General features: G+C 41.0%; 2 protein-coding genes across 8 annotated transcripts in view; one reads left to right on the top strand and one right to left on the bottom strand.

Moving 5' to 3' along the window:
* Positions 1-4,398, bottom strand: part of opn8a (opsin 8, group member a) — a gene marked incomplete at both ends in the record, with an annotated part of 98,026 nt that extends 93,628 nt beyond the window's left edge. Inside the window, one exon of the mRNA XM_079642178.1 lies at positions 4,371-4,398. Within this exon, the coding sequence (XP_079498304.1) occupies positions 4,371-4,398 (28 nt within the window). The remainder of the gene's footprint in view (positions 1-4,370) is intronic.
* The window catches only part of runx2b (RUNX family transcription factor 2b), a 164,331-nt gene that overhangs the window by 57,546 nt on the left and 81,001 nt on the right, over positions 1-25,784 (top strand). For 5 of the 7 annotated variants that reach the window (XM_079643108.1, XM_079643110.1, XM_079643109.1 and 2 more), the window contains one exon: positions 4,529-4,632. In XM_079643108.1, coding sequence (XP_079499234.1) covers positions 4,546-4,632 — 87 coding nt within the window. In that variant the 5' untranslated portion in view covers positions 4,529-4,545. Of the gene's footprint in view, positions 1-4,528; positions 4,633-7,633; positions 7,769-25,784 lie in introns of those variants that run through there. The other 2 variants (XM_079643113.1, XM_079643115.1) reach the window with 2 other exon arrangements.

Genomic DNA, 25,784 nt, shown 5'->3' with positions numbered 1-25,784 from the left:
GGTGAACTGTTTGGTATTTTGAAAAGAAAACTTCACAGACATGTTTTGTATAGATATGACCCTACAATATATGTTTCAAATATAGCATGATAGGTCCACTTTAAATTACAGTATTCAACAAACACGGAGGAGCTGGGCCTCCTCTAGGGAACCCACAGCTCCTGTGTACAGTTGAAATAGCTTGTAGATGATTAGAAGGATCAAATGGTCAAGGGATAAAAAACACAAAGAGGTGTTCTGCTCCGTGTGAAAACATTAAGGTGCTCATTATTATTACTCATGACCTGTTGACTCGCTAAAATTGCTGTGAAATTGGCCTTACTGTTGAGGAATGCTGCGCCCAGACAGACAGTAATTGCATTTCCTGTGAGTCTTTTGAGTTCCCCTCTCTCTCTCTCTCTCTCTCTCTCTCTCTCTCTCTCTCTCTCTCTCTCTCTCTCTCTCTCTCTCTCTCTCTCTCTGTGTGTGTGTGTGTGTGTGTGTGTGTGTGTGTGTGTGTGTGTGTGTGTGTGTGTGTGTGTGTGTGTGTGTGTGTGTGTGTGTGTGTGTGTGTGTGTGTGTGTGTGTGTGTGTGTGTGTGTGTGTGTGTGTGTGTGTGTGTGTGTGTGTGTGTGTGTGTGTGTGTGTGTGTGTGTGTGTGTGTGTGTGTGTGTGTGTGTGTGTGTGTGTGTGTGTGTGTGTGTGTGTGTGTGTGTGTGTGTGTGTGTGTGTGTGTGTGTGTGTGTGTGCGTGCGTGCGACTGAACACCTCGTTCAACTGCCCTTGATCAGAGTCTTGGCTACAGTGACTGGAACAGACAGTCAAAGGAAATGAAGCGATATTCTTTATACTCTAGTCACAAAGTGATGTTGATGGGCTTTCAATGTAGGGAGTCCCACAAGGAGTCATTTTGATAAAGTGTAGTGTAGTGTTGAACTTGTGTTTGATGTTATGTGACAATAATCGTATACATGTGTGTATGTTTAAAATGTACAGTATCGAAAACAAAATAAATAACATACCAAATCTTAAAATATTTTTTTATCAAAAAATTCAAAAATAGGTCTATTAATTTAGTTAATAATTAAGTCTAGTGAAAAATAAACTCATATATGTTGCAGACATATAGTGTCTCCCAGGATGACTGTGATTATTAACACAGGATGAGCCTTGGCCCCACCACCTCATCAATTTTACACTTCTGTCCTGTATAGCAAACAAGGGAAGATAAAGAAAACAACTTTTAAATGCCAGAGTTGATGTTGCAATACTATCGGTAAAAAATGCAAAGGCATATTGAAGTGCAATCCACGTGATTACATATCATCATTAGTTGTTACTTAAGGTGTGGCCGTAACATTTGTTGGGTTGACGCACAAACACATCAAAATACGAAACAAGATAGATAGATAGATATATGATAGATTGGCACTTTATTAATCCCCATTTGGGAAATGTTTGCGTTGCAGCAGCATACAAGGCAGCAAGAGAAATTAAGACACAGAAATAAACAGCCCAATATATTTCAGAAATAGAATCAAATCAATTTATAAAAATCCTAAAGCAGCGGTTATCACTAACTGTAGTTCCTCTGATTTCTTGCCACTAAAAAGGGGGACAAGACAGGGATGTCCTCTGTCACCTTTGCTTTTTGCAATTGTAATTGAACCACTGGCGTCATGTGTGCGAGAAACATAAGTATTAAAGGAGTGAAGATTAACGATGAACACAAAATGTCTATGTATGCTGACGATATCATTCTTTACTTAACAGACCCAGAAAATTCCGTACCACATCTGCACGACACGATAGAGCAATTTGGAAGATACTCAGGATATAAAATTGATTTTAAGAAATCTAATGCTTGTTTCTTACATATGACGCCAACAGCAAATTTGGAAAAGTCTTGTTGTTTTAACTTGTCACCAGGTGGCATTAAATACTTAGGAATAAATATAACACCACACCTGGATAATCTGTTTAAAGAGAATTACAATCCGCTCATTGACAAAATCAAACAGGATTTATCTAAATGGTCCACATTACCAATATCACTGCTAGGAAGAATCAATGTCATAAAAATGAATATTCTACCGAGATGTAATTTTCTTTTTCAAATGTTACCATGCTATTTATCCGCTGACTATTTTAAATCTCTCAATACAGATCACATGCAGACACATCTCAAAATGTATCTGGTGTAATAAAACACCAAGAATCAAGTGAATTACTCTTTAGAAACCAGAAACTATGGGGGGTCTTGGTCTTCCCAACTTTCAACACTATTTCTGGTCAGCTCAATTAAGAAATGTACTATCTTGGTCTCTGGGAAGAAAGGATTCACTATGGGTTCAGATAGAAGCCAATATCTTTGACCCGTTGCCAGTGGAAACTGTTGCCAGTGGAAACTCTTATATTTGTTAAAGATTTCAATAAGGTGAAAAATATGGCCAAATGTTTTACAGTGGTACACTTTTAGCCTGGAGGGACTGTACAAAACAAGTTCATGTTAACTCTGGTATTTCAATCCTTTCTTCTATTTTGAACAATCCTGATCTTAGCAAATATGTGTTGTCAATCAATATAAACAAATGGACGAAAGCAGGTATAAAGCAATTGAAACGTTTGTTTCACAAAGATATATCATTGAAATCATTTAATGATTCAAGAGCAGAATATGACATTTCAAATAAGGATTTTTTGAGAATTGAATGCAGTTTTTTCTAAAAGAGCTCAGTCATCCTTTCTAACTTTAAAAAAGATCTGGGAAAAGGACTTAGGGATACAGATAGATCAAACTACTTGCTGAATAAAGTACACATTTTCCATTCACAAGCAATAAAATCAAAGAAGCAAACTTTAAATGTATCAACACATTTGACCTCACACCCATAAAGATGCATAACATTTCCAAAGAAAACTCTCCAAAATGTCCGAGATGTAAAGTAAAAGAAGGAACATTTATGCGTCTGTTTTGGGATTTTGATGTCTTGAAACATTTCTGGGATTCGATCCATGCTCTCACAAAAGCCGTTTTAGACATCGAAATGAGTAAATCCACGTTTTTTCCTGTTAAATGACATGCCAAACTTTAAACTGAACCTCAAACATTACAGAATACTAATCACAATAACATATTTTGCCAAGAATTGTATACTTTTACTCTGGAAGAATGAGCTTCCCCCAACATTTAAACTTTTCATTGATCATATAACACATTTTTTACCTCTGGAGAAAATTGACATTGGAAAAATATAATCGTGGACATATTTTTCAAGCTCTGTGGTTGCCATTGTTTTCTTATTTGGAAAATATATCTGAGATATGACCAGTGATGGAATGGTGCATTCTGTGGCTATTTTTCCTGACGGCCGGGAAATACTAGTTGTGGTGTTGTCATTGTCTACATTGTCGCTGTATAATTATTAGTTTGTTTTACTTTGATGTGGTTTTTTTTTTTTTTTCGTGTTTTCCTTTTCCGTTGTATGTTTATTTTCATGGCTCTGTTGTTTAAGTTATATTGATAAGCTTCTTTTTTTTGGTTTCGCCCGTGTGGGCATGTGCGGGTGGAGGGAGGGGGGAGTGTAGTGAGTGTACTGTGATATTACAATATAAATGATATGGCATCGATTACTGTACACTTGTAAAAAAAAGAAAAATAGAAATAAAATAGCATTAAAAAGTTAAAAGATTAAAAAAAAATAGACAATAAAAAAACAAAACAATGCTAAAGTCACATCCTTTTGTATTTGAATGTGCAAGAGAAGCAGACTATCAAAATCACTGGTCCCATATGAAGTGAAAAACCTTCAGAGAATGTTTCTCATTAGGATTTTATCACTGTAATGAAAACAGCTTTGCCAGGACCTCACAAATTGACCTGACCCTGTTAGATTTAACTCGACTTTACAGGATATTTCTGATGCAATTGATTGTCTAGGAGCGCATTTACCTTTTAAAAACTATAAATGGTTGACTGCACCCAGGCCTCCTAATGGCACCGAGCTGAGAGAACAAGCTCTCTCCTCCATGTCCTGTTCGATAAAACCAGGGTTTGGGTGTGTGCCATCGCTTTGGGCTTGGCAGGATGCAGTGACTCGCTGAGGTTTGAAACCCCATTAAATATTGTCACTTTATTTTAAGCAGCTGCCACACTTGTGAGTCCCACATCCTTCTGGAAAACTAATCAGAACCCCAGAGCTGGCTGGGGATTGGCCCAGCGACATCCACACTGTAAAGGTCTGAGCTGTTAAAGTTTGCTCCCCCTAGATGAGTAAAAGGTAATGAAGGCTCTTAATTTTCTTGTCAGGTGAATTAAAGGCGTCTGTCTGGCTTGTTGTGTTTTGAGATGCTAAGAAGATTATTTACGAGACTTTCACTGCATACCTGACCATGATGGTCGTGTGTGGGCCAGCCCATACTCCCAACTCGATTTGGTGAATTTTCTACAGCTAGACATTTATAGCACAAACTGCCAGTTCTCAAGGTAACCCTGCACAGTGTACAATTCACTGATTGATTGTCTGTCATATCTGCTTTTTTGAGACAGAGAGCTGATCAGAGAAGATGATGAAACTGAATGAAGAAGAGGACGTGGATACAAGCAGAATACCCAATGGGCCTGATCCTAGGAGAGCACATCATGCAATAGAGGTCAGTGGCATACAGCTGGTTTAGGTTATAAGTTTGTACTGCATTGGCGAGAATGTTTTTATTCTCCAATGTAAATAATAGAAAATATACGTTTTACTGTGTCAGACTTAAATGTGCCATACTTCGACCACTTTTGGGCAGCAAGCTTCTCAAAAACATACAAACAAACAGTTGTTATGGTGAACATTTTAGGAAACCGATGCCCATTTACACAACCAGGGAAATAGCATATAATACACTTGTGTTGGTCACCAACTCCTGCGGAACGATATCTAGCTCTAATTTTCCAAAGGCCCCACTTTCGTTCACCAGCTAAAACTTTGTCTTTCTGCTGTTTGGTGCTGAGAAGGTAGTGGAGAGTTGCTTTTAGAGCTGAAAATAGTGGCCAGATTCAGCTGGATGCAGCGCTGTAAACCAAAACCAGAAGCCGAAGGGCTCAATATAGCTAGGGAGAACTGCAAAGTCAGTCTACATTTTCTGCTGGGTAATCACCGTGACCCCTTTCATGTTCTTTTTTTTTTTCAACAGTCAAAAGATGATAAAATGGCAAGTCCTACAATTAATACAAAACATACCAAAAACAACAGAACAAAAATAGCAATCTCAATCCGAGTACAACAAATGAGTACGTATTTCATTATGTGATCACATTCTAATAGGTGATTTGAATCCGTTGTTTATGGCAAAAAACATTGCTAAGAACAGGTTTAACTTTAAACAAGGCAGTAAAATGGAAACTGACCAAACATTAGGGTTTTTATATGAAATGGTTACTGTACAGCAGTGTCTGTCTATGCTCTGTCTTGATATTTCTGTCTCTGTCTCTTACACAGCCATACATATTTACACAAAGTCACACAAACACACACACTCTCATGTATGTGGAACGGTTTTGTCTTGCTTGCTGGACATCAAGCTGGCAATTTAGTCCTTATAGCATGCAGATGGTTGGTGTCACTCCAAGGTAAACCTCCGCTCTGCCAGATTGAGTGCACACTACCTGCCAGCAGCCTCCGCTCTATCATGGTCTAGTAGCATCCACCAGCCCTATGCTTCATAGTGGGCGTCTGCCTAAGCAAATCCATTCACACAGTCCAGTTCCTGTTGTGCCTCTGTCCTCAAATGACTAGAGATGAGTATAAACAAGCCCAGAAACACAACCGTTTATTGTTACAGGTATATGCAGTCAAGGCCTAGTGACAGGGGTAAAAAAAACTCCACTGTTTATTTTATATCCAGTTCTGAAGTGTGCCTGGAGACACACAGAACAGGATGAATAACACATTTAGGAGGAAAGAAAAGACAAAAAGCAAAATAATCAACACTGGAGCAGAAAGAAGGAAGGGGGTGGGCGGAGAAATTTTTGGCAGCATTTTGCAACAGCAGCACAAAATCGCAAGACCGAAAAGTAGTAGAACCATGTCCTTTCCAATGTGCTATGAAAAAAAATATTTTTGGGAGAAATGGGGGAAAGAAAGGCGAAACGGTTTTGTTTTTGTAAATGAAAGTTAAAATGTTTGGCTAGGCCAAGTGCCAGCGGAGGACGGCCCGCTGTAGTTCCCCTGTTCTGGTGGGGCATTAAGCAGAGGTCAGCTAAGTCTGCTGAAATCAAATCCAGTGTCTCCCACCCGCAACAACAATGTGGCCGAATGGCCCAAGGGTAATGACATGATTATGTTGTTGTGTTCTGGGCTAAATCTAACGAGAAGTTTGGGCCCTGCCCTCGCTGTCTCTCCGGATTACAGAGACATCTAAGGCCTGTCTAAGCAAAAGCCAGGTGCCTTATCCTATCGCCTTGTGTGGCGCAGAAACAGCTGAATTAGCAGAACCTTGGCAAGTCTTAGCAGTCTAAATGAGATCTCATATCCTCTTTCATGTTTGAAACCTGTTCGACATCTCTGTCAAACAGTCCTACAGTATTCTGACCTGACGACAAAAGCAGATATACTCAGATGGTAAAATCCCTCTTCGAATGATATTCTTCCTGCATAATGCTAATGCAACAACTTCTGACATTCATGCAGGCTCAGATAAAGTAAAAACAAATCTGTTTAAGGCACGATAACAAATCTGCTCATTGCAACATGAAATGTAACTCCACACTAGAAAGGTCGCTTGGTTGCAAACAGCAGATATACAGTAAAGGGGCCTACACATGACGGTGGATGTAAAGTGTTTGAAATGTTACACTGTTACAAGACCTTGCTTAATCAGAATGAGCCATGGTTTTCAGATGGTATTTAGATATGTAATGCTAACAAATGAGCCTTTGCTGTTATAGTAACAGGCTCTTCATGTTATTTCAGCAGCAAAGTCTGTCTCTTTCTAGTGGTTAGGAGAGCTTAGACAGTTTCCTGAGGCATGGACTTAGCATGTTTGGGTATGCACATTCTCTTCTTAGCGCGAAATTGCAATAATATTGCCATTAAATATTGGTATGCAAAGTCCACAAATTCAGCATCCGTCATGGCAGTTATTTTGGGTTTAATACTTCTTAGGACTTTTGTTGGATTCTTTATGCAGAGACTAATTTAGCTGCACGTCTGGAACTTCTTAAAAACTCATCTTGACCACATGTAGTAATTTGGCACAACATATTAAGATATTTGCCAATGACAGCTATCAGTGATCAGATTTAGAAACCACTCATGATTTAAACTCAGTCCAAATTCTCGACATGTTACAATTTTTATAGATTAAATCTACACCCAGCAGTTTACTCTCTATTTGTTTAATTTTTTCCACCCCACACACCTCTCGGCTCTACATCAAGGAATGCATTTCTTCAGTCACGCCCCTGCACTCCTGACAGTTAGCGACTGCATGAGAGGACAGTTTGTCCTGCAAAGCTATACAGGCTGCAGGGGCCCATGTTTGGCTTGGATGCCAATGAATAACATTGTATGGAGAGAGGAAATTAAAAATGCAGGGTTGTAATTTACTGGAGAGTGGAACTGATTTTAAAAGCTTTTTTTCCCTCTTCTCGTTGATTTGCTTGAAGTTTTCCAAATATGCCACAGCTGAGTGTGAACTGGGCTTCGTTGTACTGGCAATAACAAGCCAGGAAATGCTGCCAGCTCTCCCTATCATACCCCCTCTCCCCTTTACATCTTGGCAAAGACAGTACCATGCTAAGGTAAGCTTTCATGAAATCCAAATGCTAGACATACTTTACTGATTTCACATCTCAAATAAAAGACAGCTTTCTGATATCATGAGAAATGCGAATGTATTTCCCCCCCGCAGCGTGTGTGTATATGAGCGACGACCTGACTGATGACCATTATTGGTCTCACACTGAGCATGTGTTGCCTGCTTGCTTGCCTGCGGTCGCTGTGGGTGGTTCCCTGGAGTGACACAGGTAACAACAGATTAATAGTGTAATGAATCCAACTTTACAAGGCAATCAAGCTCCAATGAAATTGGAACTCCTGCCTTTCTCGTTGTAAGCACGCAACTCAATCATTACGCTAAAAACGTGGTGTTTAACGTTTCTTCTCCATTGTCTCTGACTGTGTTGAGGGGGCAGTCCTCACATTGACTGATGACAATGTGAAAAATACAGATTAAGACAAAGTACCTCGCCCTGACTAGCTGCTGAGTTAAAGGAAACTGCACTTGGATTTTTTTTTATGGCTTTCTCCCTTTTATAAACCTCAAATTTGCTGCTGGGTAACTCAACCACTTCCTCCCTTCCTGTGAGATCAGGCAGTCAAGCAGGGTGAAGCCGAGCAGTGCCTGGGCTGCTGTGGCTTTCAAACAGCTGGCAAGGTACTCACTATACCTTTGGCACCTGTGGGTGGGCGTCAACACTGTTGGCTAAACAAACAAGGCCATCTTCCAGCTCTTACCGCATAGTCTTGAGTGGGAAATGGAATCAGGGCGCCACCTGCAGCTCAGGGTGATAAGAAACAAATACTTTTATTTAGATTTTTCCTTAAACTGCGGTATCAGGACTTAATTAGAGCCTACTGATATAAAAAATATATAATATTACTGCTCCTTCAGTGTGTGGCTTGTTTATTTATTTGGTTGAATCCTTTCTACTCTCCTGCAGATGGCGATGTTTTCCTGATTTGAGGCTATGTCAAGCAAAGCCTTGGCCACTATGTGTGAGGCCTTTTTCCTAATTGGTGACTTTTAACAAGCCTATGCAAATATATCCCTGTCTCCATCTCACATTCCCTCTTGGCTTCGAGCCTCATATCAAAGACTTGGTCCTGTGATGTTGAAAATAAAGTGCTGTTCAGGCAGGGAGGTGACTGGTCGGCGACGTGGGGGTGGGTATTTTTTCGGATCTCAGAACCCAAACGCCCACTCGAGCGTCTGGTAGAACATCAACTTCCAGAACAGAAAAGTAAACTAGATGGATGAAGTGGCAACGGATCTGTTTGCCTAAAACAAATACGAACTGGAAATGTGCCTCCGTGCTGGTCACATGGAAGACGTTATGGCTGCAGGGGCACACACCATTACCACCAGCAGAATTTTCCTAAAATACGACAAGAAAGTAAAGAGCCAGATAGACTGATATTAAACGAGCTTGAAGAGAAGGGGACCCTCCAGAGAGGAGTGAAACTTTCCACAGGTTGGCCATGTTTTTTGTGGGACTGGCGGGACAGTAACTGAGCAAAGGATGCTGAGGAAGTCAGATTTGATGCTGAGCAAAGTTCTGTCTCTCTGCTCTTCTGACTTTACTTATGCTATCTTTCCATCCTGGTCCTTACTCACTGTCTCCTTTCTCACTCCCTTCTTCTCCTCCTCCTCATTTCCTGCTCTTCTCACACCCACAATGTGATGATGCGTGTCCAGGAAAAGGAAGCATTAACAGTACTAGGGCAGGCCTGAGATTTCCCACTGTACCACCTCCCAGAACAAAAGTGAACGAAGCTGAATCAAACATTTTTTTGTTGCTAGAATAACATTTCAGACAATAAGCATGGTGGTAATATAGTAAAGCGCATACAAACACATAACAGTATATCGTTTTTTTGTCAGCACAAACATGTGTGTATCCTAATTGTAATAACATTACTGTTCAATATACTTTAAGAGATCATCGTTAAGTTTGGCAAACCTTCGTACAATAGCCACAGTGTGCCTATGTCACCATCGCCTCATCTCAATCAGCACACAGACATTTACTCCTGAGCTTTCCTACATCAGTCTCCGGGATGACAGACACACTTGGAACTTTTGTATATGATAAACTAAGTGATAGGTAACCCCCACCAACCACCCATTCACCTTTTCCGGGTTCCCTTGGCTCTTCACATCCTCCTTCTTTCTTTCCCCCTTAATAAATCCTCCTCTCAGATTTCCCCGTCTGCCCTTCATGCGTCCCCCTCAGTCTTAACCCTAGCTCTTGGCTCTCTGCCCACAGCCGAGGATGTGAGTGCCCAGCGTCGCTGTGTGATCCCCGGGGATTGGGAGCCCAAAAAAAAGCAGGGGGGGGTGCTGGTGGTGGCTAGAGTTGAATGAGCTGAGCGGCCGCAGGAGAAACCACAGCGTGTGTTTTTGTTGTGGCGTGTGCGTCCGTGTGAACCCCCGTTCCAGGGGTCAACATACTATGTCCTGCAGATCCAATAATGGCAGGGCAGACCCTTTGTGTGTTCATGTCTGTTCAACAGCTCACAATCACAAGGCTGGGCCGTGCTGGTTCACTGCTGGTGAAAGCATTACATGTCCAGCCACCATTAGTAAGAAGCAGCTTTCATAAAGACATTCCCTTGTCTATTAATAAGGTTTGTTAAGTTTGGCCTAACAGAGCCGTAGCCATGCACTGTGGTAATGCTTGAACATTAAGTTGAGCACTTGAAAGGCAAATGCAAAATACTAAATTAAAAGTATTGTGTTTAATAGTTTGCACATTAGAGACTCGTGAGTGTTAGAAAACGGAGCTTTGAAAGAAAAGGAGTGTTTGACTAAAAATAAATTACAATTCACAGAAAATGTAAACATAAAAATCGATATGCCCAAAATATATTTGTGTGAAAGTTAATGAAAGTAATTTAATTTACGTGTTTTTTTACACAAAGTGTGTATCGGGGAGGGGGCTCATTGCTTTTCCGCTCATACCTTTGGAGGTAATGCCTTTCACAACGTGTTTGTTTTCCATGCATTTTAATCAACAACACAAGCCTAAGCATTATCACACCTGCTGCAGGACCTGGTTTGGATTTATGGTTTTTTATGACTGATTCTGCACAGCCTTCCAGAACAAATGCTTTGCATTTGTTACATGTGCTTTGGGAGGTGACAATGAGAGGAAAATGGCTGATATCAGTCTTCAGTTTGCTTTATTTTCCAGTGGCGCAAACAGTGTAATGTTTTATGGTTTGAGGTTTGGTAGTGTCGCCTTAGTGATATGGGTGATTTGCATCCGAATTATGCAGCATGGAGCAAACTACTTTACTGTGTAAAGTTTGCAGAAAGTGTGTTGTAGGTAAAAAATATATGATGATTCCTGAGACCTAAAAAAAAGCTTCATGTCAGCACTGTGTAGTAGTGCATATTGTTCCCTTGGTGTCTGCCAAAGACTGTTGCTCTTCAGCATTTTCTGGTATTAACTAAACATGGCTCTGTTTATAAGTTAGCCATATTGAGACATAAAAAAATGGGCATCTCAGTGATGTTGATAGTTTTTACATAGTAATTCCCCAGGGCCCACAAGTGGTCATATGACTGTTTTCAGTGGGTGCATTTGTGCTTGAAACTTGTTTCTGGTGTCTTACCAAATTGGAACATCGATATATATATTTGTTTTTAGAATAGCTTTATTTTTGAGGATTAATCTCATTGTAGCGAGGGCTTGTAGTCTCTTTGCTATGATTGAGACCATGGACAGTTTATTTCTTTGACTTAAACACAGATTTGTTGTTCAGAGTGTAGCATCATCTGGGAAAATTAAGGTGTATCCCCTGGACTTGTCAATAGGTTATATTTTGGGATTTCTAATTTGAATGCATCAGAGATGCAGAATGTGTACTTCACTGGCATCTTCTTCTTGGTGCATCATACAAGATTTCCCCACTCTCTGAATGGTCGGGAATGGTTCTTGAGGGTTTGACACTAACCAATAAAGAGGCAAACACAGTGGGTTTTTTTCTCCTCTGTCAACACCCCTGATCTTAGGGATGCTGGAGGGGTAGCCGTGGCGGATTGGACCTGCCTTTGTATTAGTCCTGACAGGTCTTAACAGGATTAAAAGCCCTCAGCCTGAACTGAAAGAACAACAGAGAGGATGTGAGGGCCATCGAGACACAGAGAGGTTGTGCTTGTCATAATACATGTGTGTGAAGTGGACTGTATAAAAGTCTGACAAAAGCATGGCCTGCTTGGGTATGTATGGGAGTGTGTATACATAGGTTGGTGCAGAATGTGGTGAACAGCGCCTCCCAACCCTCTTCACAGAGTCGCATGCTGTTTGTTGTTACAGTTGCATTGTGGGACACCATTGCCTTGCCTCCCCTGCTCCCAGCTGTCGAACAAGATTATTGGGGTTGCGCCCTTCTTTCTTCCATGCGGGATATTACTAAAAGAGCAAGCTTCCTCCATAGCTCATACAATGAGACTGCATTTTTACCTAACGCCACAATAGAAATAGAGACATGAAGCCATAACAAATGAAAGTCTTTTTAAAACAAAAGGTCCACTATATTGAGTACAAACATATCCGAGAAAGACTGTTTCCTTTGTTCAATGACCGAAACAAAGACTCTTTAAAATGTGCTCTTTATGGTTTTTAGTTGCACAGAGGAATTGGATTGGGGTTCAAAGTCGACTCATTGAATGTCTTCCCAGTACAACAAGAACAGTGAAGCTTGAGAAATAGCATATGGCCCGAGACAAAAAAAGCACTCAGTGTTTGACTGGTTACTGATGTTGAAATCTATGAAAGCACAAGAAGTATATTAGTATTGCAGAGGTGAATAATCACAACGGGTATCTTCAATTTACAGAGCAGAGCGGCCTAAATACTTATCAAGCGTTGGACATGTTGATTCATTACTACCGATCTGGAAAATGCATCATGTGCATGCAGCTACATCACTATCAAAAGCAATCGGTCATGATTCAAAGGGAACATGGCCAAATGTATATACAAGCCCATGTTCCCAGGCCAGGGTAGACTTGATCAAAAAGCAGGATTTGAGACGGAGGGAAGTTTTCCAGTGTCTGCGATCAGGTAGAGATATCAATAATAACGAGGATCACACACTTTGGCCTTCAAGGTTGTTGTAGTTGATACTGCACTGCTGTGTAATATAGTTTTTTAAAACCATACTCCGTGGCAGGTTTGAAGAAATTCCCTGAAAAACATCCTACCGTAGAGAGTTAAGATGTCACAAATTACCCTCAGTCAGCTGTAAATGATGTCACAACCTATTAGCCCTCCCTAGAAGTAGATCCTTCTCCTGCGTGTGTCTCCTGTGTGTGTGTTGGTTGGCTAGCTGTGTTGCTAAGTTAGAGTTCAGACACCTGGAGAGGAAAGAGTGAAAAAGAGAGTTAAGGGAATAGTCGCTTCAGGGCAGAGGGGGGGGGGGAGTATACATGAAGATAAAGGATGAGGATAAAGTCTGCTAGAAGTAGTAGCCGTAAATCTGCCTGTCTCTAGCTTTAAAATCGCAGAGGATAGACCAATATGATTTATGAAGTCTTTATAACCAAGGGAGGTGGCATTACGCACAGCGAAGAGTTACAAATGGAGAGGCTTTAACCTCTACCTGTGCCTGTCAGATTGATACAGTTTCCCCCTTCCACCACCATCTGAGCATGAGGAATGAGCTCCAGGAGTTATAACCGTCCATATTAGTCAGATATTCTGTACAGTCAAGAGGAAAAAGAGCTACATGTAGCTCTCTCACATCTCACGACTGGTTAAAGTTAACCTATTTATGTATTTTCTTTAAAAAGGGCTGTTGGAGATGTTACTTAAGTTTTTTAAGGGAGCTTCTTAGCATATTTTATACTGCAGTAGGAATCCTATAAAATGAAAATGAAAAAGTTTCAAAGTAGAAACAGCCTGTGTGTTCTTAATGATGAAATGAGGCGACGGAGTAACACCAACAAAAGTGAAAGTGATAAATTCGACAGCTACGCTGTGAAAACACATCAAACCAAAAATCCCTTATACAAACATTCCAAGCTCGTTTGAGTACCTTTGCATTTATTTGTTTTTTAATTCGTTCTCATGCATTTTAATAGATCCATTACCTATAAATATCCGAACATACACAGGGACGTATCCTTAGCGACGACCAAGAATAACAAGCCCAGGAAGGCTCAGATAGAGGGGGCTGTGTGTTCATTATGATATGCAGCGTTCAATTGCCACATTAATTAAGCAGCTTGAGGCAGCAGTGGCAGGATGACGGACAGGCCCAGTCACTAGAGGCTCGTCTGATACTCTGCCAAGTCCGAGCCCCGCTGTCCGGCTGCTGATTTATGGATGGAGCCAGAAGTCGGAAAAGTATCCAGGAGTCATATTTTTAGTGGGTGGTAGTGTTGTGCACATGTGCAGGGGCTTAAGCCGGCCCCGTGGGACGCCATTCATCTCTCATCACTGCCATGTTGATAACATCCTCCTCTATATGATACACACATCCCATCCAGCACATGCTCTTGGTGGTGGTCAGCTTCCTGCAAGTGGAGTCACATAAATACACAACCAGTGTTTGGATGACATTAGGTCTCTGGTATACTCTTTTTTTTTTTTTATCCTTTTGTGAGATTGTGATTTGCGGATGTTACACAGGAAGTTATTGAGGAGTGTATAAAGCCCAGTTTCCTTCCTGCTCAGACAGTCGTGTAATTTGGCCGTGTTTTAACAGCTCTGCAGCTCCCTGTGTTTGGCCTCTTGTCCCCCTAATATTTCCTTACTTAGGCCTCATTTCTCTCCATTTCAATCTCCACATTTTTAAACAAAAAATAAATTAGCCCATTTTCATGCCAGCTGTCCCTTGATATATTCTGGTCATCAATTGCACATGTGTGAATAATGCTTTTCTCTACTTATTTGAATGGCTGATTAGGAGGGTGGCATGCATGAGCACAACCCTTCAGGGGCAGAGAGTGAAAAGAAAGGACAGAAAGATAAAAGGAGGCTGGAGTTAAAAGGCATGGGTCTGGCATTGCATATCGCACAGTAAAAACCCACAGAGGTCTTAAAGGATACATCATCGGTAAACAATGCATTTTAACGGTTACAATATTCAGTAGTTCCTTCATATTCAAGTCAGGGGAAAACCATTAAATAATTGGCCATGAGGTCAAAAGCAAATGCTCCTTTTGGATTTCAGTGTAGTTTAAAACGGCAGATGTCTGTGTTTCTGATATACACTGGCTTTGTTACTTTATAAAACAATATACAATAGATATGTTCAAGCAAAGATGGTCAATAGGCCATAGAAATTGAAAATATGTCAACAGCTGTTTTAGTATTGGTAAAGTTGTTGGGAAATGTTACGTCAGAAAATGTTAGGTCTACTGCACTGCCACACGAATCACACTCATGAAAAATAGAAATATATACATAATTTTTTACTTTTTGTTGTATGTGCTCCGGTATCAGTGACCAGGATGCCCGGAAATATTCATCCTTAAGTTGTATGCCTCTGCATTAGTAAACCCAAACTTATACAGGGCCTGCAAGCAGCAATACTGCAGACCAAGCAATCTGTGCTTTCTGAACGGGCACTGCACATCTACTATAATGAATTGTAAAAGCAACTGCAAAAAAGTAAGAGCAAGCTATGTGTTATACAGCACTACATTCATCACACTAGATCAACACTAGGGAGACATCTGATCTCAACATATAGAGAAAACAGAATGGTAATAATGTGGACATCGAAATGCGCTGCACTTTTCTTCCGTGTCAGATACCGGCAAGTGACAGGAGACTGGAAACTGGAAGGAGTGCTTGGCTCCATAACTGCACAGTAATGACCAGATGAAATGTATTCATGTATGCTGATCTGCTGCTGCTTCTGCTCACAGTGTTGCTAAAACAGATGCTATTTGCTGTCATTTGAACCTCTGTTAGAGCCCTGATGAACATTGTAAATGCGAAGGTGTGTTTTTTTTTAAAACACACACCTTAAAGTGATTAAACGCCCTCAATAGGGTCAAGATAAGTTATTACAAATACTTCCACGGTACTTGCTACTGAAGGAACCCTGCTCTCATATTTCAACCATGCAGATGCAACCATGCTTTACCAGGCTGGCACAATCTCCTTATTGCGTCTTGTAAAATGATATATGCTCTAATTTCTGCATTACAAGAACACTGAGCAGAATTATAATCAAATCATTTTGTGCCCAGCCCAATTTGAATAAATCATTTTGAAGTGATATCAGAATAAAGCCAAGGGAGTAATTGAACCCAGCTTTCATATTGACAAATGGGAAAAAAAGGATACTGACTTTATTTCATTTGCCACTGGGATGGTGCCTCTTTAAGAATGAAAACCGCAAATTGCTCTCAACAATTCCTATACCTCTGGAGTTGACCACTTTAAAATTGGCCCGTTCGGAGATTATAAATATGGCTATTTGATGGCTCTGTTATTACGCCTGAGAGGGGGGAGGAGAGGGAGGGCTTGTGGCTGTAAGGCCGGATGGTTTCTCTTGATGTGGGCGAGAGCTTTGAGCTTCCACACCACACGCTTCTGTGCTCTGCAACAGGAAAAACACAGGAGATCACTTCCAAATGATAATGCATGTGCGCACGCACATACACACTCCATATGCAGTCGATGGAGTGAAGTGATAAACAAAATAAACAGACCGTCCCTCCACCGCACGACACCCTAAGTGTTAGGTTGATGACAATGCCCGGGTCCATTTTCTATAAACAGTAGCCCCATAAATTATGTGTTTGGATGGTTGTGTTTTAATAGGTATACCTCTTTTCATATGCACACACCTTATCCTATTACCCTAAATGTTTAATGTGTGTTTTCATTGCGATTTGAACTGAGACAAGAAACATTTTAAGACATGCCTTCATTAAAGAACGGTAAAGTTTGCATCTATTGCTTTAAAAATGACTCAATTTTTCTTTCTTGTAATAAGTGACGTGTATTTTGTTAACCACCTTTTTGTATTCCTATCTGTGTGTACGGTAGACACGTGCACTTGTGTCTATGGGAGTAACATTAGGCAACAACAGCAAAAGGTCGGTAGGAGCCTTTTATGCATCATAAGTCTTTATTGTCCCTGGTGAGCAGCATTTCCAGTAAACAGGGCCATTAGGAATTCCAAGTTTTCCCTTTGTGTTTGTGTGCTTCGATGTCAAGAGTGGAGTCTTGGAGTCAAACGGTGAATGGCAAAAACAGTAAATCCCACAGCAGGAATCCTTAACAATCTCGTTTTAACCTCGGGTTGTTTTCTCTCTCTCCCTCTCTCCTCTTATTTTCCTTTGCATCTGAACATCTCACAAGTACACACATCTCTCCCTCTCCTTCCCTTGCTGTGGGTAGCTGCTGCTAGGCTGACTCAGCCCTCCGCACTATTCTTGGGTCCTGACGAACAGTGTTGATGTAGCCTGTCCGATGGCCACACGCCATAAACCCGTCTTTGTTCCCCCTGCCACTTCTGCTGAGCCGTTCCCCTCTGCCTCTCCGCCCAAAACTGCTGCTTGACCGACCGACCGACCAGTTGATGAAGCGTAAGCAAAGCACTCTAGATCAACAAATGGAGTTTATCTTTCGGTAAGTGAGTGGGCCACTGTAGTGAAATTTGATACTACAACTACTACATAGGCCTAGCATAAAAATATCTCAATGACTTCCCAAGGCCATCGGGGTCAAGACCACGTGTTAAGATGTTATTTAATGGAAGCCTGGGGCGGCTGAAGATCTTTAATCACTTTATTATCATGAACCCTTGAGAAAAAAAATTATCCAATATTCGTAGAGGCCGGATAGACCTTCGGTTCCTGAGGGGGAGGCCCTCGTTTTCCAAAAGGAAATGGGATGGTTTGATAGTTCAGATCACTCTGTGATGAGGTTTATTATCAGACAGACAAGCTTTTGACAGCGCTTCCAACCGCAGACTTAACAGTTAAACGTGTGCCTATTCATTGTGGAGCTCCTACCCCTCTCACTTTCTCTGTCTCTTTCTCACAGGGGCCAATTTGCCCCATTCCTCGAATCCAGTCAAATAAATACGGTAATAAACAGAGGGCGAGAGGAATGGTATGGCAGTTTGAAAACGAACTGTCTGCCCTGTCGTCCATTAAGATGTGAGATAAATTCAAAGCATGTCTGATATTAGGGCACAGCGGTAGGGCTCAAACTCAAACCATCTGTCTCTGTGTAATCACGCAACGCACAGAGAGGGTGAAAGGTACAACCATCATCGTGGAAGACAGCTTATTATAAGCGATGAGGCACAAATAAAAGACTGAGACAATAGCGTAACCGTCATCAGATTATCGCATCTGAGAGGAAATTCACGCCGCTCCCACTCTCAAAGGGACAAAGGGACTTTTAAACATTCTCGTCTCGGCGCGGAGCAGATGCAAAGAGAAATTTGGGGTCGGGAACAACAATGATTGATGTGACGCCGGAGGACAGTGAATAGACAGAATTGTGAGAGCGAGAGAGTGACAGAGATGTGCTGACAGAAAAGTCTTAATCTGACGGCGGAGAGATCAGTAGGTGTGTTTCTGGTCTCTCTCTATGACCCACATGTCTGAATGCAGGAAAGGGAACACGCACATAGATCTGGCTACCATCGCTCATCAGTCATCTTCGTAAGCAGACTCTGCTTTTGATAGCTGACATGGATGCCATCAGCTGGATATGGGAAAAGCAAACGAGACTGAAGAGTTTGAAACCTTACGCTCCATAGAAAGAATAACCAACTTCAGCACATTGTGTGGAATGTTTGGAAAGGAATGCAATCCTTTAAATAACAGAAACAGACTACTTTTATCAGTAATATAAGGCTTAACAGACGCCAGCCACTAATCTAATGATGAATATCAAGTGCAGACTTTGTCCGAAGCTTTTATGTTGAAGGTGTTGTGATTTTAGCAAATCTCCAGATCATTTTACCTCCTTGAAATTGAAGGAGCTCTGGATGCTGGTCATAATAAATTATGTCACATAAATCAATCCGCTGAAAAGAAGAAGGAGAAAAGACCTGTGGAAGAAAATGTCCATTTATGATGGGAAGAATGAATGCATTGTCTGGGCAGCACTGTACTTCACTGTACGGCGTTCTGAGTCAAAGAGACAAATCACCAGGCCTTCATGAGTGAAGCATAGTGGGAGGCCAAGATGAATTCAGTACATTTCCCCTCTCTGTTTCCCTCTCAGCTAAAACATGGCAATTAAAAAGTCCCCATAGAAGCAGAGCCAGCAGCTCAGTGAGAGACACAGACCCCGGCCTCTGCTCTAATTGAAACAGGGCCTAAAGTCTAACAGCAATAGCCACATTTATTTATTTTCAGCCATTTAACATGTCTGAGATCTTTGTCTCGGAGAGCTAATTGCTCCTTCCGACAGGAAGACAGTGAGTCAATTGGTAGTTTATGTACAAAGAGATTTTAATCTGATCCCTCTCCTTGTTTTCAGCTTCATGGAATCAGCAGAAAATATGGAAAGTATGAGAGTCTTTTCTCAGTGTTATAACAATACAGTTTAATCCCCGACTGTTTTACTATGGTTTGTAAATATTTAAACTGTTTGCCGGGGTGTAAACTTTTGGTTATTGCTCTTGCAGCAGAGGGGAGTTTTGTTTTCTTGTTGCTTGCATCTCTCCAGGACCATTACATCATGAGATCATTTGTTTGAAAGTTTGATTAGGGGTCTCAGAAAATCCACAAAAATGCACAAAATTGTCCGTCCTTTTTGGCCTGGCACATGCTGAATAAAGGCAGGAAAAAAGAAGGCAATGGGTGAAAGGAATGTAATCATGGCGTGTTCATGGACATTGGTGCACTGAGTGATCTTTTTAAAATCCCATCCGATGAGTCTCCCAGACCACTCCAGGAAAGTAGAAAATGGGAAATGTTATACTTTCTCTCTCATCGACCACACACTTGCTTGACTAGCTAAGTAACAGAGGAGCAGAGGCCACTTCTGGAGTAACCAGAGCTTTTGATTTCTTTGTGCTCCCCCCCACCACAATTTGCTCTTACTGTCTGCATTGCAAGAACACTTATGTGTCTTTTCAGAATGTCTGCACACAATTCTACATGTGCGTGAACTTCTTTTTTGCTGCTCGCTCTTTGTTTCTCCTCGCTGAATTAGCTGAACATCAGGTGAGCAGAGAGGAAGGAACCAAAGACATGGTCACTGGCTCTCGTCTTGAGCACATCTGCTTGCCAGCTGTGCATATGTTTACACCTGACCCCAGCCAAGTCACCGTCTGGGTCGCTCCTTCACTCTTCCCTTCCCATTACCTCCGTCCAACCCCCTCTACCAACGGTTTTCTTTCCTACTGTCGAGGAAACCCTTCAGCTACGGATCAAATCAGCTACTGCAGCAATGCTCAGCGTCTCACCTCAATCACACACGCCACCAAGTTGGCCCGGGCAGAGCTTCCACAAACTCTGAAAATTGGTCAGATTCAAACGTGATTAAAATAATCAAAGCAAACTGAGGTTATTGAATAGAGGGGATCATATAAAATGTGTGGCAGCGAGCAAAACCAGAGAGTGGTGGAAAAACTGTGATGAGATGGGACGGATTTCACAGAGAGAAAAGGCCAGTTCATGGTGGTCATCATGGCTCACATATGACTGATACTACAATTACTGCTTTTTTCCCCCATAAACACTAGCATTGCATCATGTGCTTCTGCTTTAGCAAACAACACACAAAAATATACCATCGCATTTTCTGTCCTTTCTTTATCCAAATGAAGCTGTTTTGAGAAGACAAGTGTTTACACTCGCACGGACATGGGGAAGTCTCGGTTTGACTGATTACTAAACAACGCTAATCGCCACGATAAAAATGGAGCATTAAAATCAGCGTTTGATAAACACCAGTCAGGGAGTCACCAGAAGATAGCCTTTGATACATAGGGGTTTTTCCCTCTTCTTTGTTATTTTTCTGCTGTTCCGTAGGTGGCCAACCACTGGGCCCAGTTCGGAGCGTAGAAAGACTTTGGTTTAGAGAAGGACTTGGGGTTTGAGCTGTCATTTTGTAGAAACAAACACATCTTGGTAATCAAAGTCACTGTTTGGAGCCAGTCAAAGTCCTATTCCAGCTTGTCTAACAACCATGGGTTGTTTCATTAAAGGCATTTGTATTGTATTCTATTTAGCTTCTTCTGTTTATAAACCTCTGTTCTGTTACAGCTATTGTCTGCCCTTTTTTTAAGATCCCATGACTTCACAGCTTACATTAATTGAAAAAGCTGGGATAAATTGAGTAAAATTAGCCTTTAGGTGGATCAGAAGTAATTAACTATTAAGTTAAAGCCGATCATATTTTTAATTGATTTTGATTTTCAGCAATTGCCAATAAATATATTAATATATTGTGTTATTGCCATACTATAATGTAGATTTGAAATTTCCAAGCATTTATTCTGAAGCAGTAACAGAAAACAGAAAGTCTTTGTCACCAAGGATAATGCTGACTGCGATTTTTCTTATAACACATGCCTATAACACGCAACAGTGCAAACCTCCTGATCTGTCTTAACAGCAATTTCAATCTTTGCCAAAATATTAATTGAACTAGAAGGACCAGTAATGATGAGCTGCATTTTTATGTTTGAACATTTGATCTATACTCAATGCGAGTATAGTTATTTAAAAGTTGTAATGTCACATACAGTCAGCAAGATCCGAGGACACAATTGAAACGATTTGACAATTTCAAAAGGTCTACCACACCAAGTGTAGCACTTTTGAACACCATAGGTTCAGGTTTGGATCAGGGGGTCACAGGTTCAAACCCCAATGCAGTCAGCATGTCGTTGTATCCCTGGGCAAGACACTTCACCCCAAATTGCTCCTGTGGGGATTGCCCACAGTATTGAGTATGTAAATCGCTTTGGATAAAAGCGTCTAACAAGAGACATGTAATGTAATGTAATGTAATGTAATGTACAGTAATAGGCACAGCCAAGGCAGAGCAGTTTTACCATTAATCCTGTGTGGACAGCTTTAGATTAACATTTGATTATGAGTCTTATCAGAAACTTCCGCCATGATTGTAAATTATGAGATAAAGGCCTTCAGATTGCAATCTGTCAGTTTCCATCGTTGTGGTGTTGGAGGTGGGGACTGATGGATTCAAGAAAATTATGAACAATGAAGAACACTTTATACATTGTAGGTTGACCATGGTATGTGGGATGAAATTAAATGTAAATGAATGTATAATGGAAGCATAATTCGCTCAAACTCTTTGTTAAAGAAATATATAGTGCCCAAGTAATGTAAATGTCATCATGGAAGACAATATTTATAGTTGCAACTGAAAACACTAACTCTTCAACAAGGTCGAACTATACTATTCCACAGAGAATGCACAAGAATCTGAATAATTGATCAGTTATTATATATTATTGACATTTTTTAATAACTGTTTTATGACTGCAGCGAATACAAATATACCAGCTGATTTGTATTTCTGACAGAAGTAGCAGCTCAACAAGCGTTATCCCCAATAAAATATAAAAAAATAAAATATATAAACCCGATAAATACACCATAATACTGCCATTGTGGTTTTATTAGGGAATTATGCAATTTTGTCATCACTCCCACGTTTGCAGAGGCCCAACAGCCTGCGTCAGGGTTAGGGGGCCTACAAGAGCCAACGGGGGCCACATGGATGAGCACGGCCTGGTGAGCCAGACTGTTACGGATCGCTTGGTTTAATTAGCGGCTTCACATGCAGTCCGTGTGGAGCTGCTAGCCCACCGCAAACGCATGGAAGATGTGACAGTTCCCCCTTTGGGAGACACGGCCCGGGGAAAGGCTCCGGCATTACTTCAACGTCTCGACTCAACACAATGCCCAATGTGCACGCCAGACCCACGGCAATTAGCTTCTAAGGTTCCCCCCGGTTCTTTGCCTTCTCTCTTTCTTTTTAATGTCGGAGCTTGGAAAGGCTCAATATAATCAAGTCAAGAAAAGTTTATTCTGTTTAGAATTCCATCTGGTTCCAGGGGGGCTAATTTTAGCGGCGCGCAGAGCGGTATGCAGTGAGGCTGCATGTACCATCCTACTTAGAGTGGTGGGGGGGAGAGCTCAGCGCAGACACCCAGGCTCCTAGGCAATAGACTGGCCGACTGGTGTTTCTAAACACTGCTGTAGCCGTTCTCCCATCACTCAGCACACCCCGTGTTCCAACAAAATGTGTCCCTCTGGCACTTACCACAGGATCCAAGACTCTTTCACCCCCTCCAACCCCGATTCCCTCTTGCCCCCTTCTCTTTCCTCACCCTTTCTTTCTTTGCTCTGTATCGGTAACTTTTACTGTGTTTCAGCGGTTGAGTATCACCTCAGCTGAAGGCCCTGCAGAGAGAATGACTGCGCTCCAAGCTGTGATGCTTTGTGGTGATACTGCTGATTGGATGTGGCACTTAAAATTACCTCGGTCTGAATACGCAGTCATTACGTACGCCTGCATCATTTACAAGCAAGACAGAACGGCAAAATTCAATTCACAGGAAAAGTATCGTCTTTGTTTCTCTATATGATGATTGCAGGATTGTGACAAAACATAACTCTCCAATTTCAAGGTTAAAAGGCGATGTCTCCGGCCTCACGAACTGAACACGCACACATGGATTTTCCATTTAACAGTATGGCAAACATAATGTATTCATTACACATCATACCGGTACATGAGTTGAATTTTTGACAACTTATTTAAATGTATCAGTCTTTTTGTGCACATTTTTGCCACCTGCATATGCATGGTGACGATTTACACCTGACTGAACAGCTCTCACGATAATTTATAAATATTTTTAGGTAGTGGAAAATGATTGCCTGACTGTCTGCCTCATCCTTTCGGTTTGCATTTGACTCTGCTGAGAGAGGGAATAGAGGCAGACTTGTCCTCTGTCAGGCTTGCATTACACTAGAAGGGAAGCCTTTTCACGCCTAGCTGAAGAAACTTGAGAAAACTTATATACGAGCTCTGTGGGACCCGCAGAGTCCAGTAGTGATTCAAACCGGTAAAGAATAACACACCCTCACCTAATAACACACACACCAAGTACTATTTGGGCTAATATTTTCTCTTTGGAAAAAAAAAACCTCTGGTCAGAGCACTGATTTGTTCTCGTCTCTAGGCTGTCATTTGTCATAGCACATTGTATGTCAGCATTTTACCCTCTGTGAAAACGCTGTTAATCCCCACTGACCACAAGTAGAGTGTTTATGGTTTCACTAATTTAAATTTAGGGTATTTTATGAATAATGGACAAGAGCAACAGCCACATAATAACTGCATTGATGCATTTATACCTTCCATAATTAACAGTCTTGTACTGAAAATATCATATCTTTTTAACCATGCCATTATGTTGGGCCTGCTGATCAGAGTAATGTTTATTTCTCTCATACAGCTGGGCGGATATAAATAAGACATATGTTTTTATTTCATGTTTTTATAATAGCAGTTTTACTTTCATGTTATTAATCAAATGTAATTTTTGCAAACGGAGTATAAAAAGTTTTAACGACAGAGAATTAGAATTGCAGGAATAGAAATAGTACTTCATGCTTAAATAGTCGAGTAACTTATAAAGCTCTAAGTGCGCGGATAAAAACAGTCATTTATCCTGAATGTCCAGTTGTTCCTTCTATTTTTTCCCTTAAATTACCGCAAGCAGAGGTATGAATTGATCATCAGAAAATGCTGTTATTAATCTCTGTCTGTAGTCTTTACAAATGAAGGCTACAATCATATGGAAACAATCTGGCCCTTGCCCTCGAAGAGACAGAAAACAGAGCCAAATGAAGAACATCCTTTCTCTCAAGACCTGTAATTTGTTTTTATTACCTATTAGGTAAAACACCTCATTTATCAATGTCAAGCTCCTCACAGAATGATAGCTGTCCACATGTAAATCAGCTAATGCGATGTATGGTTCAGAATTAAGTGGGCTCTTTCTTATGAAATGCTCTACTCTATGGGCTCAGTGACCCAGCTAAGCCACCCACGACCAGACGTTTTTCTTTCACAGGGCTGTGCTGGAAAATCGAGCAGAGAACACTTAAAAACAGAACTGATTAAGCACAGACCAAACTGTGTTTCTCTACCCCACACAGGAGAAGCCAGGGAAATGTCTGTGTGTGCGTGCTACAAATCCAGGAATTAACACTGAATAACATTAAACCCGAAAAGCCTAAAGAATGGAGAATAATCTCTAATGCAATGCGATGCTTGTTTAACTCACCCTATTTTTATACGGTGATTTAATGCCTTTATCTCATTAAAAAATTGAATCGGAAACTATTTTTCTTAGGTTTCAGTACATACTAGGGTTGTAATGGTAAACACAATTCACGGTTTCACACTCACGGTTTGATGTGCTTTCGGTACGACAGGCAAAATAACCCCCCTGATTTGCAAACATTCAACAGTGCGTCACTGGACAGTCTTTTACAGTTAAAGCACATTCATTATGACACATAAATATCAGTAATAAGGTTCTGACCTGTCGATAATTCCTGATCTGGTCTGCCACTTGCACTTGTTTATACCGGGCAGGCACAATTAACAGACTGAAATGTATACGTGAAGGCACATTGTAGCTCGCTCAAGCAGTTCAAATATAAGCTTACATTTGGTTTTCTCTTTGACTGAGTACGGTCGCATAACTGCAGCGGAGAGAAGGACTTGTTTTTGTTTGACTAGCAATTGGACACATTCGGTTGATGCCGTCATCCAATCATTTTATGAATTGTATCCACAGACAAACCAGACTTCAGTTGAACAATGTCGCCTTCCAGTTTGCCACAGTTTGGCTATCAGTTGTCTAGGATGCTATGGCTAAAGATACATTTATCTGCAAAGCTTTCCAGAGAAATGCTATATTCAGAATTTCTGTTCAATTTGTGCAAGTAGTAAACATAAATAGCCTTTGATAGTCATTGTTTGGTTCACAGTTTGAACCCAGCGTAAGCAGTGGCGGTTCTAGACCAATTTGACTGGG

This window comes from Notothenia rossii (assembly GCF_949606895.1).
Source record: "Notothenia rossii genome assembly, chromosome: 8".
In the NCBI taxonomy this organism is placed as follows: Eukaryota; Metazoa; Chordata; class Actinopteri; order Perciformes; family Nototheniidae; genus Notothenia; species Notothenia rossii.
This window is presented reverse-complemented; position numbering and strand designations above follow the sequence as displayed.